Source organism: Stegodyphus dumicola, chromosome 3 (genome assembly GCF_044657685.1).
Source record: "Stegodyphus dumicola isolate Sdum_Otavi_A_Nest chromosome 3, ASM4465768v1".
In the NCBI taxonomy this organism is placed as follows: domain Eukaryota; kingdom Metazoa; phylum Arthropoda; class Arachnida; order Araneae; family Eresidae; genus Stegodyphus; species Stegodyphus dumicola.
This window is the reverse complement of record NC_140770.1, coordinates 13,446,880-13,463,766: the sequence shown is the minus strand read 5'-3', so window position 1 is coordinate 13,463,766 and position 16,887 is coordinate 13,446,880. Positions and strand designations below refer to the sequence as shown.

Here is a 16,887-nt window from a genome sequence, read left to right as displayed (position 1 = left end):
GAAAAGTTAGATTTCTTAACTTTGCAGAAGAAGTTTTTTTTCATTTAAAAATGCCAGAACGAAAGTCTGTGTCAAATAAAACAATTTTATAATTGGAAGCATTACCTTAATATTTTTTCACATGAGGAAAAGGGGTGAATATACGGAATATTATAATTGTACTTTATAAGCGCCTCGTTTACCTTAATTCCACTATGCGCCTTGTCAACTTAGAGATTCCACTTGTCAACTTAATGACTACGCAGCTGGAAGCTCCGATATTACGCACAGAGCGGGCATACCAGCCAAAAAGCCACGTTAGGGATGGATTGACTGAGACTTGAAGACTTTTCAACTGAGACCTAAAGCCCACATCTCCGAGTACGTCAGGCTTAAAATTTTTTTCCCTCTAATTAACAGACCCAGCGTCTCAGTGAACAGAAACCACGATGCGGTGGGCTGATTTGCCTGGAGGTTTCACTTGTCGTTAATGATGCTGCCTATCAGTACTACGCGGGCAGTCTGTCCCTCGAGGCTCTACACAGAATACCGAGGACAGCGGGACTGGACGCTCAATGGCCCAGACGCTATTCGGCTACTGATACCCTAGTAACGGGGACCATCAGGTTCGCGAAATGTTAGGATGAACGCTTCTTCACAGGTCGTCGGGAACCACCAGGCTAGTGAAGATTTTACCCCCCCCCCCGTGACCGAGACTGCGTAGGTATAGATCCTAATCAGTAGCTTCCTCATCGATCCCCGGGGAGTGATACGGAATATAGGGTGATTACAAAATCATGGTACACGCTTGGAAGGTAATTATAGAATAACGATTCGAATAACATTCACATAGGAATTTCGAGTCGCAATCCATTTATTTAGTCATAAATACAATTTAATTTGCATTTACGATAAGAAAACTAAAATGAGACTGAGCTCGTATAACATCTCGTATCTCCATCCGAAGAACAGCATCCACAGAACATTTTATCAAATATTTATATATCAAATTTTTATTTTATCAATAGATTCTAATCTAGTCTAACCTCCATGCTTTAAATGTCCGTAACACTTTTCAATTTGTTGCCACCAAATATTATTGCCCTGTATTATATTTAAAGAAATTATAATGAAGAATGTGCACAAATATATGAATTTTTCTCGCATTGTGATAAAACAACGGTACCTAGATCCTTCAAATTTCGAAAAACGTACGTCTCCACCTGAATATGGGCATCTGGAAGGCCAGATTTGGAATTTGTTTTATAATCTACTTAATATTTTGTTAATCATTTATGAGTTTTTGACTAAGAAACTCAGCGATTTCAAAGCGAGTAGTGGCAGCAATGTACGGTGGAAAAAAAAAATTAACTCTAGCGCGCGAGACCGTGTATCCGAAATTCTAAAGAATTTTGTTATATTGCTGTTGGATTAATTTTTATGGTTTATTGCTAAGAACATGATATTTAATAAACAACGTAACACACAAAACATTAGAAAAACGCCCCTTTGGGCATAATATAAAATCTGAAAGCTTTCAGATTTTTCTTATATTTTCTTTTTAACTTTTTAATTTTACATGTATATTTTCTTCATCCTCTTCTGCGCGAGCCAGAGCTGCCGTCGAAATAATTTACTATGTTTTGTAAAATGTCCCCGAATGCGTATCTTCAACGCATCGTCGAGTGCAACAGTTTCGGTACGAAAGTTCCTGGTCAAACTATTTCTAGAAGAAACTTGGTGTTCAGGAAAATTTCTTTTGTCATTCTAAGTGATAATCCTATTAATAAAGGTTGCTGCCAAGCTATTGTAGTACGTTACTAATAAAAAATTGAGCTCAACATCCTGAAATTTTAAGTGTTAGCGTATATCTTTAAAGAGCATCAGTATAAAAGTTCTTTATAAATTTTAAATTAATGATTTGATTTTGTTGATTTTTGTTCTTTCTGCCAGTTTTCTCACTTAATTTTTTTTAATGTTGACGAACTATGGCCAAAATAATTAAGAGTAGTTACTCAACAACTAAACACTCTCTATCTCGTTGTTCTTGTTTTCCTGTTTCTAATTGAGCGTGGTTTATTTAAATTCTGTTTAATAGAAGTTCTATATTTGGAAGTTAGTTGATTTTTCAAGAATGGCTTATAATCGTAAACCAAATGAAACTATATTAGCACTATATATCGTAGATGCTTTTACAAAACAATCATTTAAGGGAAATAGTGCTGCTGTTTGTTTACTTCCGTATCATCAAGTAAGGCGGTCTTCTATTATTTACCTTTATTGGTCTTAGCTGACAACTAATAAGAAATTATTTTATGTATCATAACATGTTTTTGATAAATTTTAACTTTCAATCATTTTTTTAATGTTTTCTTATAGCTGTTGCAAGTTTTTTTTTATTGAGTTTCAAGAAAATGTTTGGATGCTAACACTAAAATATTTAGTAAAAATACATCTACGGGTGCCCTTTGGCGATAATAGACAATTTTTAACATTACATGGATACCGAGTTTGTGCAATTCTTTGACTTGTTATTTTGGCCTTGTGTAGCGGCTATTTTTGCGGTCAAAGAATTGCAAAAGCTCGCTATTCATGTACACCTATTTGTGTACTTTTGTAGATAAAATGTAATAACTTTTTTTAATTAATTTCTTAAAAATAAAGTTTCGCCACATTATAAAAATATTTAATGTAATTTTTTTATGAATAGATTATACATCTTATTAAAATCTCATTCAGAAAGTTTACTTTTAATTAATGGATAGAGCCCTATTTCAATGAAAATCATACGTGTACGAAAACTTTCGGGAGCCACTGTATAATCTCAATAAACTACATATTAAATTAATAATGAAATAACATAAGAAAGGAAATTCATCTTAGCACTACACAAAGGAAATATCCACTTACCTTATTTACAAATTTCCTTGCCTTCAATCAAACAAAATCTCTTAACAGCATCTAAAACTTCCTAAAATTATTCGAATTAGAATGTGTATACTGGCATCGCCACATAAATTCACAAAAATGAGAGTCAAAAATATCCTCCGTATCGACCGACATTCGACCATATGCATTTCTTTCCTACAAACAGGATACTTATAGTGACTACTAAGTAAACCTTCATTTATGCGCCAGTCAATTAATGTTTTTTTCCTTTTCATTCCAAATCGATCAGATGTCATATTAGGGTTTCTATAGAACTCAACTACTCGGGTTATCATAAATGAAACAACTACTTAGCAATAATCCATGGGGCACCCTTAAATCTATAACCAAATGTTTTCGAATCCAAAAATAAAAAACTTGCAGAATGCTGCAACATTAAACTACTCTACAACCTAAGGACACTAAATTATGAATATTATGTTGTCGATTTTTTTGGTGCTACTTTGGTAGACACTTGCACGGATTTTGGCGTTTTTTTTTTTTTTTTTTTTTTTTTGCTAGCGATACGATTTATGGTAAACCCATTACTAGACAAGTTATTTAGGTAAAAGTATATTTTAGAGTACCCCTTGGCGAAACTTGATGATTTTTGGCGGTACATGGATACCAATTTTGTGCAATTCTTTGACTCGTTATTTTGGCTTGCGAAGCGGCGATTTTTGGCGCAAAAATCTCTGCTACACAAAGCCTAAATAACAAGACAAACAATGGCACAAACTCTGTATTCATGTACACATTGACTTATTTTTACTTAAAAAGAATCCCCGAATTGCACAAAAATGGCATTGCGCACTCCTTTGACTTTATCCATGTACACGTCGACCTATTTTCACTTAGAAAAAAATCCCCGTATTGCACAAAAATGGCATTGCGCACTCCTTTGACTTTATCCATTTACACGTCGACCTATTTTCACTTGAAAAAAAATCCTCGAATTGCACAAACTTGCATTGCGCACTCCCTTTACTTTGTCCATGTACACATTGATGTATTTTCACTTAAAAAGTCAAAGGAACACCAAATTCTTCAATATAGGCAAGCAAAAAATGCATAATCTCAATAAAATACATTTTAAACAAAACAATAAAATAACATAAAGAAAGGAAAAACATGTTATACATTTAAGCACTACCAAAAGCAAATATTCACTTACCATGATTTTCGAGTTCACTTCGTACCCCGAAAGCCACGTAAAAATCAAAATATCAATCATACTCAAATGACTTTTTTCAAACCAGGTACTCTTTCTGATCGAACACTTCACATAGTGACCATCTGAACCTTTCTTCCTATAAACCCATTCAAATCCATCTAAACGGTTTTTACGTTCGACTAAACACATATCCTTCCTACATACAGGACACTTATAATGGCTACTAAGTAAATCTTCATTTACACACCAGTCAATTAAAGCTCTTTTCCCCTTTCGCTCTAAATCGTACAGAAACTTCAAATTAATCTCACTACATTCGGCCATTCTACCATCTAAAGAATCAAACCAACACACACCATATGTTGTGTAATTTTAAGAAAAAGGCTAGAGGGCGCTGTTGCTCGCTTAGTTGTAAGAGAATAAAGTTTGTTCATGTTGAAGGCGGCGGCCTAAGAATACGCTCTGTATATAGTAATTAAAATATTGTTTAAAATGTAAAAGTGTTAAAATTAGTAAACCCACTGAACCACCATTATCTGACTTGGAGATGCACAAAATTATTAGATGGTGCATCGGCGTAAGGAATTAAGGCTTTGTGAAGATTTTAGGTGTTCGATCCAAGTGTTTCGATTTCAATGGATATTTCATATTCAAGTGACAATGGAATTCCAAATAAAGGTAGGGAAATCTTAAATTAATTATTTAGTGATTATTTGTAGTACATTAGTAAGTGTTTATTATTGCTGTCGTGGGTGTATTTAAATTAAATAAAATGGAAGAGAAGTTAGATAGATTGAAACGTAAACGTTCCACATTGAGATCGTCTGTTACTAGGTTAATTAAAGTGATTGAAGATAAATTAAAAATTGAAGGGGAGGAAAATTCGATTAAAGAATTACGGGAATTGTTTGAATTATTAACCGAAAAGAAAAATAATTTGAGAACGCTTGATGATGAAATACAAGAGTTAATTGATGTTAACTTAATTGAAGAAGATTGTAGTATAAGCGAAGAATACAATGACAAATGTATAATTGCTTGTAGTCAAATTAAGCAGTTTCTAGGTGCGATTACCGCAGTACCTCCAGCGAGGAATCCCCAAAGTTCTGATTTAAACCAGTCTAGTGGTAATTTAATTTTGCATGTAAGTTCCAGTTCTAGTGGGAGTAATACGCTGAAATTACCAAAATTAATGATCGATAAATTTTGGGGAGACCCCAAACAATGGAATGAATTTTGGAATAGTTTCGAAAATTCGATACATAAAAACGTTCTTAACGGGACAAGCTTCGAATGTTGTGTCAGGCTTTGAGTTAACAGAAAGTAATTATGATAGTTGTGTAGCATTACTAAAGGACAGATATGGTCGAAAAGACCTGATCATTAATTCATTCATGAATAAAATTCTCAATTTAGAAGCTGTTAAAAATTCTGCTAACGTAAAGGCTTTACGTAAATTATATGACGAATTAGAAGTTTCGATTCGTAATTTGGAAACTTTAGAAGTAACTTCTGGTTCATATGGACATTTATTAATTCCAATATTATTAAAATTAATTCCGGACGATTTAGTTTTGGAATTTAATCGGCAAAGAGGATCAAAAGATAAAGTTGAAGTTTCGGAATTAACACAATTTATTAAAACGGAAATAGAATGCAGGGAAGTTTCAAATCTAGTATTAAGCGAAAGGAAAAATCCTGTGCCTCCGCGAGTCGATCAATCAAAATATGAAACTAGAAAATATGTAAAAAATACACCCACGGCTGCATTTCATACTGCAGTTAACCGAAAATGCATCTTTTGTGATAATTTGCACAAGTCATTTAAATGCGAAGTGAATGTTTCTGATAAATTAAAGAAACTAAGATCCGAAAACCGCTGCTTTTCTTGTTTTAAAAAATTCCATAGATCAGAAAGGTGCAGAAATAAAACTAAATGTAATAAATGTGGCGGTATGTATCACAATGAATCGATTTGTACTAATAAATCCCTTGTAAACAAAAAGTTGGAACAAGGTTATTCCAAAAATGAAACTGAATCTCTGAAATTCTGAGGAAAGAAATAAAGTTCAAAACTTAAAATTGATTGCTTCTGTTCCTCAAGGTGATAATAATAATGACTGTAATGCCAGGGAAATATTATTACAAACCTGTACAGTTTATGCTTGTTCTAAGTATAAATCAAAATTAACTAGATTAATTCTTGATCAAGGCAGTCACAGATCCTTTATAACGAAAAAATTGGCCGACCATTTAAAACTTACTCCAATCCGTTATGAAAGACTTTCTGTTTATTCATTTGGTGCGACGAAGGCAATGAATCATTCCTATCCGGTCGTTGAAATCGAAATTCAGAATTGGAAACAAAATAATAAAATAAAAATTGAATGTTTGATCTCGGGTGTTATTTCCTCAGCGTCCATCAGTGTACCTAGTAAACAAATTGCAGACTTCATGGAGCATATGGGGTTGCAGATCGCCGATTGCTCAAGAAAAAATAACATAGATGTTGAGATATTAATTGGAGGGGATGAATTCTGGAATGTAGTTTATTCTGAAAGAATTAAAATATCTGAAGGGTTGTACGCAGTCAGTTCTGTGTTTGGTTGGGTTGCCGCAGGAATCGAGAAAAATAAAACAAACAAAAATTGTTCTGAAAATTTAGCGGTAATGACAAACACTGTTGTGTTGAAAGATTTAAAAGGTTTTTGGGAATTAGAACATATGGGAAATAATGATTCTGATGATTATTCCGATATTGACTGCGAAATAGTAGACCAGTTTGAAAGAAATTTGCAGTTTAAAAACGGAAGATATGAGGCAAATTTAATCTGGAAATACAGTCCGAATAATTTAGGAAATAATTTTGAGGTAGCTAAGAAACGATTCGCAAACCTTCGCAATAAACTAAGTAAAACTCCGGAGATTTTTCAGGAATATAAAAATATAATTGAGAACCAGATATTAGAAGGAATTGTGGAGGAATGTCCAAATAATGATACAAATTTGGGATATTTTATGCCCCACCGAGCAGTGATACGACCTAGTGAAACTACTAAGGTAAGAATTGTGTACGATGCTAGCTCAAGGACAGAGGACACGAATTCGTTAAATGACTGCCTTGAATCGGGACCTAATCTAAATCCAAATATACTAGACATTATGTTAAATTTTCGTAAGTTTAAGATAGCGTTTTGTGGAGACGTTGAAAAAGCCTTTTCGATGATAGGAATTGCTGAAGGTGATAGAAAATTTCTAAAATTTCTTTGGTTTAATGAAAATAATGACTCCTTTAAGATTATGCAAATGTGTCGCGTAGCTTTCGGCTTGACTATATCTCCTTTCATTTTGGCCGCCACTATAAAATATCACATTCGAAAATATAAAGATAAAATGCAGGACAGTTTCCAAATGTTAAATTCTTCTGTCTATGTCGACGACTTATATTTTGGAGCAGGAACGGTTGAAGATGCATATCGGTTATCTGTAGATGCGGTTAATATATTTAAGGATGCTGGGATGAATTTCAGAAAATTAAGAACTAATTCTAAAGCATTAAACGATTTATGGGTCTCAGATGGGATTAAGGAATCAGACAACAAATTAACTAGTGAATCGAATTTCTTAGGCATGATTTGGAATTCTATTGAAGACGATATAAAGTTAAATTTAAAAAATTTAATTGACTTTTCTTATGGAAACGATTTTGCTACAAAAAGGAAACTTTTTCAAAGCATCGCCCAAATATACGATCCATTTGGATTTATTGCACCCTTTGTTATTCGGGCAAAAATTATTATGCAAGAAATCTGGTGTTCCGGTTCTGACTGGGATGAGGTCCTTCCTGCAGAGATTAAGGACAAATTCAACATTTGGCGGGAGGAACTTAATGATTTAACTGAAATATCGATACAGAGAAATTTCTTTGATGACGATCCAATGAATATAAGCCTTCACCTATTTTCGGACGCTAGTCCTAAAGCATATGGGGCCATCTCATATTTCAGATATTGTACGAGTGATTCTAAAATTAAAACTTCCTTTATCATGTTGAAATGCAGAGTTGCACCTTTAAGAGCAATCACGCTTCCTCGTTTAGAGTTAATGGGAGCACTCATGGCTGCTCGAATGTATAAATATTTGAAAAAATTGTTTGGTGATTTAATTGAGGATGTTTATTTTTGGAGTGATTCCGAAATCGCCATTACTTGGATTAAAGGTTCGCCAAATAATTGGAAATCATTTATCGCCAATCGTGTTACAGAAATACAGAGTATATGCAACAAAAAATTGTGGAACCATTGCGAAGGGAAACAAAATCCTTCCGATTTACTAACTCGAGGAATTAGTGCTCAGTCACTAGTTAAGAATGATCTGTGGTGGCATGGGCCACACTGGTTACGTTTTCCTACTGAAAGTTTTCCGAAACAAAAGAAATTACAACCAAATTCAGAATCGTTGGAGTTAAGAAAAGGTATTATTTTGACTGTACCTGTAATTAACAATGAATCCCCAATTTTGCATATAGAAAAATTCAGTTCTTTAGGAAAATTACTTCGAATTACTGCCTATGTATTTAGATTTATTGGGAGGCTTCGGAAAAGGTCTACAGAGAATGGACCTTTAAGTGCTTTTGAGATTAATGCAGCTGAACATTATTGGGTAAAAATTACGCAACGAGAATCGTATCAAGCGGAAATAATTAAGTTATCAAATAAAAAATCAATTCTCGATTCTTCCATCTACTCCCTTAATCTAAGGCTTGATGAGGAGGGAATTCTTCGGTTGAAAGGTCGCATTCAATTTGCAGACTGTCACGAGAATTTAAAACATCCTATTCTATTACCCTCAAAATGCAAGTTTACCGAGTTGATCATCACGGACTCGCATGAAAGGGTATTCCATGCTGGAGTTAATTCGACACTAACTCAGATCAGAGACAAATATTGGATCATTAAGGGAAGACAGCGTGTTAAGACTATCATCAGAAAATGTGTGATATGCAAACGATATAGTGCTCGTCCTGGGGTACAGGATATCGCTTCACTTCCTCCAGACAGAATTCAAGAGTCGCCTTCATTTGCTGTGACCGGATTGGACTTCGCCGGTCCATTTTTTAGGAAAGACAGGCAAGGTAAAGTTTACATGCTGTTGTTAACATGTGCGGTCACTCGTGCCTTACATATAGAGATAGTAACTGATCTCAGCACTGAAAGTTTTTTGCTAGCTTTCCGAAGATTTTTAGCTCGCCGAGGACTGTGTACCACCGTGTACTCCGATAATGCCAAGACTTTTAAAAGAGCTGATAAAGAACTAAAACATATTTTTAAAACTTTGAGTGACTCATCTGTGAAAGAATTATTTTCTGCTAGAGGCATAAATTGGAAATTTATTACTGAGAGGGGTCCATGGTGGGGAGGGTTTTGGGAGCGTATGGTACGAACCATAAAATCCAGCTTATGCAAAATTATTGGTCGAGCATCCCTTACTGTGAAAGAGCTTGAAATCCAGGCAATGATTAATTGTAGACCAATTACCTACGTGTTTACAGATCCCAATGAACCTTCTCCACTAACACCCTCTCATTTTCTGGTTGGTAGACGATTGCTATCTCTGCCTGCTAATAAAATAACATCAAATAATTTGATTGGGTCAAGAAATTCAATTATTAAACGATATAAATACCATCAAGATATTTTAAATCATTTTTGGAAGCGTTGGAGATCAGAGTATCTTTTTAATCTGAGATCTGCCAATATTTGTCCTCCACACTCTAACGCATCTCAGTTTAAAATCAACGATATTGTCTTGATTCATGACGACAAACATCCCAGAAATCTTTGGACAATAGGTAAAATTTTGGAATTAATGCCAGGCAGAGATGGTAAAATAAGATCTTGCATGATTAAAACACCTACTGGTACCTTAAAAAGGCCTATACAATTGTTATATAATATGGAACTTAACTAATGTTTGTATTTTGTATTTTTAGCTTTGATTCTCCTGACCTTGCTGATAGGTATCATTTAATGTTTTGTAAAATTTTATGTGCTTATAATTATGTATGCATGTGTTATATTTAACCATTTCTCCAGGATTTATTGTCGAAATATTAATTGAATATTCTAGAATGTATTATTGAAAGATGAACTCTCCACCGAGTTCAGGTGGGGAGTGTTGTGTAATTTTAAGAAAAAGGCTAGAGGGCGCTGTTGCTCGCTTAGTTGTAAGAGAATAAAGTTTGTTCATGTTGAAGGCGGCGGCCTAAGAATACGCTCTGTATATAGTAATTAAAATATTGTTTAAAATGTAAAAGTGTTAAAATTAGTAAACCCACTGAACCACCATTATCTGACTTGGAGATGCACAAAATTATTAAACCATAAAAACGCTTACAAAACATCCCATGATACAAAATTTCCCAGAATCATGCACCTGATTACGTCACAATAGGTTTTCCATAACGTTCAACTACTCAGGCTACCATAAATGAAACAACTTGGCGATAAATCAAACAGCAACTTTGCCATAATACAAGGGGTACCTTAAAGGGTGCTACTCTGGTAGATGGTTGCACGGATTTTTGGCGATTTACATTGGCACAATTGTTGGCGCGGTTTTTTACAGTCATCAGCCATCTTGAAAAAAAATTCTGGTTTTATGTATTTCACGCATAGTAAAGTATTCAAAACTTTAAAAAAATAAATATCCTTAAAAAAATGGATTAATTTTTTGTTGAAAACATTGTTTTTTAAGATGGCTGGCAAATGTAAATAAATACATTTACTAAGAGTATAAAATGCTAAAGTAAGGTTAAATTATTACTATCATATAATAGAATAAAAACACCGCTATAAAAACATTGTGCCAACATTTAATTGGAATAAAATAATGCTTAAATTGAAAATTAAATTAAAAGCATCATACCAATGTTTAAAAGAATTAAAATTTTTCAATTACTTAAATTCAAATCCTTTAAAATAAGTTTTATAGGATATAATTATTTAACATTAAAACATATGTGGCAATAAATATCTCAGGAATTTTTTAAAACAGTGTGTTAATTTTTTAATAAAAATTGAAGTGTACAATTATAAAGTAAAAAAAAATATGTACTTATATTTTTTAAAATTATTTTACCTGTCGTATATTAATAAGTACTAGGGGGAAAAAAACGATCTTCATCTGTTATCCACATCTCTCGCACTTCATTGAAGAAGCAATTAGCGAGGTTTCCTCCAAAAATTGAAAATAAATTTTCTCTGACCTTTGTAGCAATAAATAAATCTTTGATTAGGAAAGCCAGGTTGGCCAAAATAAGGTCTCAAAGGGCAATTTTTTTATTCCTATACCAATAATTCTTGGGTAGTTACCAATAACAGCACTCATCTTCGAAACAGACATATCTGTTCCATTTGAAATCTGAGGAATTTGAAGACAGGAATAATAAAATTTTAAAATGCCGCGGTAATGCACAAATATTCAGTAACCATTTAGGGAGCTGATTACATCACACATAGAATTAAAATTATTTAAATAATCATTCATAATAAAATCATATTTAAAAAATGCAAGATTAAATTGTATTTTAATATTTAACAGCCATAAATAATGTTTAAAACATTAGATTAAATTTATAGACATTAAAGCAATTACTTTTAAATAATGTGATGTAATTCTTTACATCATTCACAACATAACAATAAAACAATAAAATTTTCATAAACAATAAAATTTTTATTTAAAAAAAATGCAAAATTAAATTCATTTTTATTATTTAGAAGTCATAAATAATATTTAAAACACAAAATTTATGCATAGTAAAAGGCATTATTTTTAAAATAAAATGACAACAAAGTATCGGTTACCATAAATAACTTGTCCAGCAATGAGTTTACCATAAGTCGTATCGCTCACCGAAAAAAAAATTCACCAAAATCCGTGCAACCGTCTACCAAAGTAGTACCCCTTAAAGTCTACTCTACCGTTAAATATTATTTATGGCTTCTAAATATTAAAAATCAATTTAATTTTGCATTTTTATTTGAAATAAAAATTTTATTGTGTATGATATTTTATGTAATTTTATGTTGTGGATGATGTAAAGAATAATGTCACGTTACTTTAAAAGTAATTGGGGTTGATCTTTACATTATGGTAACTTGGCGTTTTTTTGGCGAAAATTTGGCGACCAACTCTCCACCAGCAACCCTCTATTTTTTTTTTCCCGTCGCCATTTTGTCTTCACGAAGTAAAGACATGTTTCTTTTCTTTTTATCTACTGAACACTTCTTCCAACAATCTACTAGCCGAATTACACTTATGCTAGAAATTTTATCTAACAAAACTGCTTAATCATAACAAATATTCCCTGCAAAATTGGGAAAAAGTGCACAATACCATACTCCTTACGCATTTTTCAAAATAACACATACACATAAACCATGTACACGCCGACTTATTTTTACTTAAAAAAACATCCCAGAATTACACAAAAATGGCATTGCGCACACTCTTCACTATATCCATGTACACTGCTTTTTTCTCATAAATTAGAAAAATTTCACGAAAATACATGACAATTTTCTGAATCTTTAAACCCGGTAAAAAGAACATATATGAAATTACCTGATCGTGAAAAAGTATATACCCTTTCCAAATATGAACATTTCCACATATAAAATAAATAAAATATCCAAAAACTTTTACCTCTAAATCATCTATTATATTATACACGTCACCAACGAATTCATACCGCAAGCATTACAAATACTTAGTGTCAAATATTTAAATTATTTCCATGCACGTTTACTTCAACTAAAACGTATACCAAATTCCTACAAACATAAAATTCGCAAAATAACTATCATTTAATTAAAATATCACTAAACCATGTACACGTCGACTTATTTTTACTTAAAAAAACATCTCAGAATTGCACAAAAATGGCATTGCGCACACTCTTCACTATATCCATGTACACTGCTTTTTTCTCATAAATTAGAAAAATTTCACGAAAATCCATAACAATTTTCTGAATCTTTAAACCCGGTAAAAAGAACATATATGAAATTACCTGATCGCGAAAAAGTATATACCCTTTCCAAATATGAACATTTCCCCGTATAAAATAAATAAAATATCCAAAAACTTTTACCTCTACATTATCTATTATATTACAAACGTCACTAATTAATTCATACTGCAAACATTACAAATGGTTACAAATACTTAGTGTCAAATATTTAAATTATTTCCATGCACGTTTACGCAAATTACTTTACTTCCACCTTACATTTAGAACAATGCATAAAAATAATATCCTCAAATAATTAAAAATACTAACTTACCTATTCTTCTTCAGAATCTTGATTACGTGTCTGATAAACTTTTCTTATTTCTGTTTCAGGATCTTTAAAATCATACTTATAGTTCACAGCAAGGTACCAGGTAAAATAAATAACTTAATAAAACATCTTTACTTCTATCTCGCACAACCTTAAAGAAACACTTATTACTACCCCTTTCAATCCCACTAAATACCCATTTTGAATTCACTTTAGTTAGGGCCATGGGATCTAAAAATTAACGAACACTGTTTCACACAACACAGAATAAAGCCAAATACAAAATTTCCAGATTTTTTCCTGATTTCCCCCCTTTTCCGATTAAAGAACCGTAATTCGTCCATTAATATCACATGACATATCCCATGATCTCTCATTTCCCTCACACAAAATAATGCGTAATCGGAACTGAGTACTGTTCACATTATTACCAAAGTCCCAGGTAGTAACCTTTATCACCTACAAAATGTCGCCAAACTACCAGTTAACATATTCTAAAGATGAGCCGTAATTGGTATTAATATCTATAAATTTAATCTAATGTTTTAAACATTATGGAACTACTCTGATATGCGCCCTCAAGTCGCCAAATATTTTTGGCGAGAAACTTCACGCTTCCATATTACTATCTAAATTTTTTGTCTACATTTTGAACTTTTAGCCTAAAATGTCTCCAAAATCACGGTTTTCACACATGCAAAAACTATGTTTTGAACACACAATTTGGCTAAAAATCCGAAACAAAAACAAAAAATTTAGATAGCAAAAACGTAAAGTTTCTAACCAAAAATATTTGACAAGAATCCATGTACACAGCGACATGTTTTAACTTAAAAAAACATCTACGAATTGCACAATGTAGGCAATGAACGAATCTACAAACTACGCAGACCTCCCTTTAATAAATTAACATAACAACAATAAATTTCAAAGAATACCATGTACACAGCATCCTGTTTAAACTTTAAAAAAATTCTACGAATTGCACAATTTAGGCAAGGAAGGAATCTACGATCTATGCACTCCTCGCTTTAATAAAATAACATAACAACAATAAATTTCAAATAATAACATGTACACAGCGTTCTGTTTCAACTTTAAAAAACATCTACGAATTGTACAGTCTAGACACTAAACAACAAAATAAACTAAAATAAATTTCAAACAATTTAAAAAAACAACAATAACGACAGAAATGCATACTAAAGAACCAATGAACATAACATTCTACAAAATAAGAACAAGGATAAAATAAAATGCACTTACCATGAATTAATGCGTTTTCTAATAGCAGAAATATAAATTTCATACCACCTTTAACATGCCGCCACGTAATCACCATCGTATTTACATGACAGCCAGACACACTATCCAAAAAATTTATACTATGGTTCACAAATAAATAAAATCACAAATCCCTACTTCTATCATGCACTGCCATTAAAAATAATCTTCCAGACCCTCTTTCCACAGTTCCAAATACCCACTACCCCTCAACAGGATAACCACAATGTACAGGATAGCCACAATCATATTTCCTTTTGCCAAACTTCAATTCAACAACTACCATTTTATCTTTCCCTCCCATCTTCTCAGACACAGAGGCGAACCAACGAGTTCCAGCGAAAGATTTTTCAACGTCAACAGGGTTGCCATAGAACACGCAATCGTGCCAAAAACCAGCGCAGAACACATATCACCACATTTGGTGAAATTAGGGCGTATATTAGAGTTGTACCAACATTATTTATGGCTGTTAAATATTAAAATATAATTTAATTTTGCATTTTTTTAAATGATTTTATTACGTATGATTATTTAAATAATTTTAATTCTATTTGTAATATAATCAGCTCCCTGATTAGTTGCAGAATATTTGTGGATTAACGATCTGTAATCAGCTTCCTGATTGGTTACTGAATATTTGTGCATTACCGGGCCATTTTAAAATTTTATTATTCATCTCTTACAATTTCTTAGATTACATTTTTCAAATTTTTTTCATTGATATCTAAATTATGATTTCGATTTTTTGTGTGGTACTTATCAAGAATTTATACGACACGTTAAATACTCAAAGAAATGTAAGTACATATTTTTCTTTTACTTTAAAATTGTATACTTCAATTTTTATTTAAAAATTAATACACTGTTTTCAAAAATTGCCGAGATATTTATTACCACATGTTTTAATATTAAATACAGTCAAAAGTCGTTAATTCGGACACCCATAATCCGGAATAATCTAGACGCATGCGCGTAAGACCTTTACGGCTGCGAATATGCGTGTGCGCATGCGCATGCGCAAAGTACGTTTACGAATGCGCATTTAATGTATAACAGACAGTATCAGCTAAGCTAAAATTATCTAATTCAGTTAATGTTGCAGATTGCGTTTTTTCTTAATCTTCGAATTGGATCCGGCTTATTATTTTTTGCAGACTGTAAGAGCAATTTTATAAAAGTAAGCTTAAACTTTCGATTATGTCAAATAGAATTTCCGATATATATTTACTGATATGTAAAGGATCTACAAAGCGAAAGTATGTTTCGAAGTCCATTAAACAAAAAGTGAATAGCTGCAAAAAAATCGATAAAGGCATATACTTTGTTTATCTAACCATTCCGAAATCTGTTTATCAATTTCACGCTGCTCTGGGGCGGGGAGGAACGCCACGGCGTGCAATGAATTGGAAGTTGATCTGTCAGCACTATCCTTATCTTCAGGGCAGATGTTTTTATTTTATTTTGCTTATAATTCCTTACTAAATGTAGTATCTCATCTCGATGTACTCCTTTGATATGATTTAAATCAAATTCCTCGTCATTATAATTCGCTTCTGATAGCGAAGAAAGTGACACAGAGGTTATTGAAAACGAAAAAATTTCGATTGACAAATTAGTCGGTATTCTCGACACAGCAATTATAGGACTTGAACAGTGGAACTTTGTTACTGAACAAGAAATTATATCTGTTTATAGAATTAAAGAGAAAGTATTATCACATAAAAAAACGAAGCAACCTAAACAACTTACATTGACAGAAATGTTTAATAAAGTAAACAAATAAATATTAAGCTTTTTTTTTTTTTGTAAATTTTGATACCCTTTAGATCATAATTGTTCTTTATTTCATAAATTATGGTTTCGTATTTTTAATTTTATAATTTCTGCATGCCATCTTACCAGATTTAAACTTATGATCTATAATCCGGAATCGCCGAAGTCCCGACGAGTCCGGATTAATGACTTTTGACTGTAATTATATCCTATAAAACTTATTTTAAAGGATTTGAATTCAAGTAATATTTTAATTCTTTTAAATGTTGATATGATGTTTTTAATTTAATATTTAATTTAAGTAATATTTTAATCCAATTAAATGTTGGCGACATGTTTTTATAGCGGTGCTTTTATTTTATATCTTTGCTATATAAAAGTAATAATAGTCTTACTTTA

General features: G+C 32.3%; 1 protein-coding gene across 1 annotated transcript in view; it reads left to right on the top strand.

Annotated features, from left to right (window-relative positions):
- Window positions 1–2,015: 2,015 nt before the first annotated feature.
- The window catches only part of LOC118195927 (phenazine biosynthesis-like domain-containing protein 1), a 77,257-nt gene continuing 62,385 nt past the window's right edge, over window positions 2,016–16,887 (top strand). Inside the window, exon 1 of the mRNA XM_035367266.2 lies at window positions 2,016–2,230. Within this exon, the coding sequence (XP_035223157.1) occupies window positions 2,114–2,230 (117 nt within the window). The 5' untranslated portion in view covers window positions 2,016–2,113. The remainder of the gene's footprint in view (window positions 2,231–16,887) is intronic.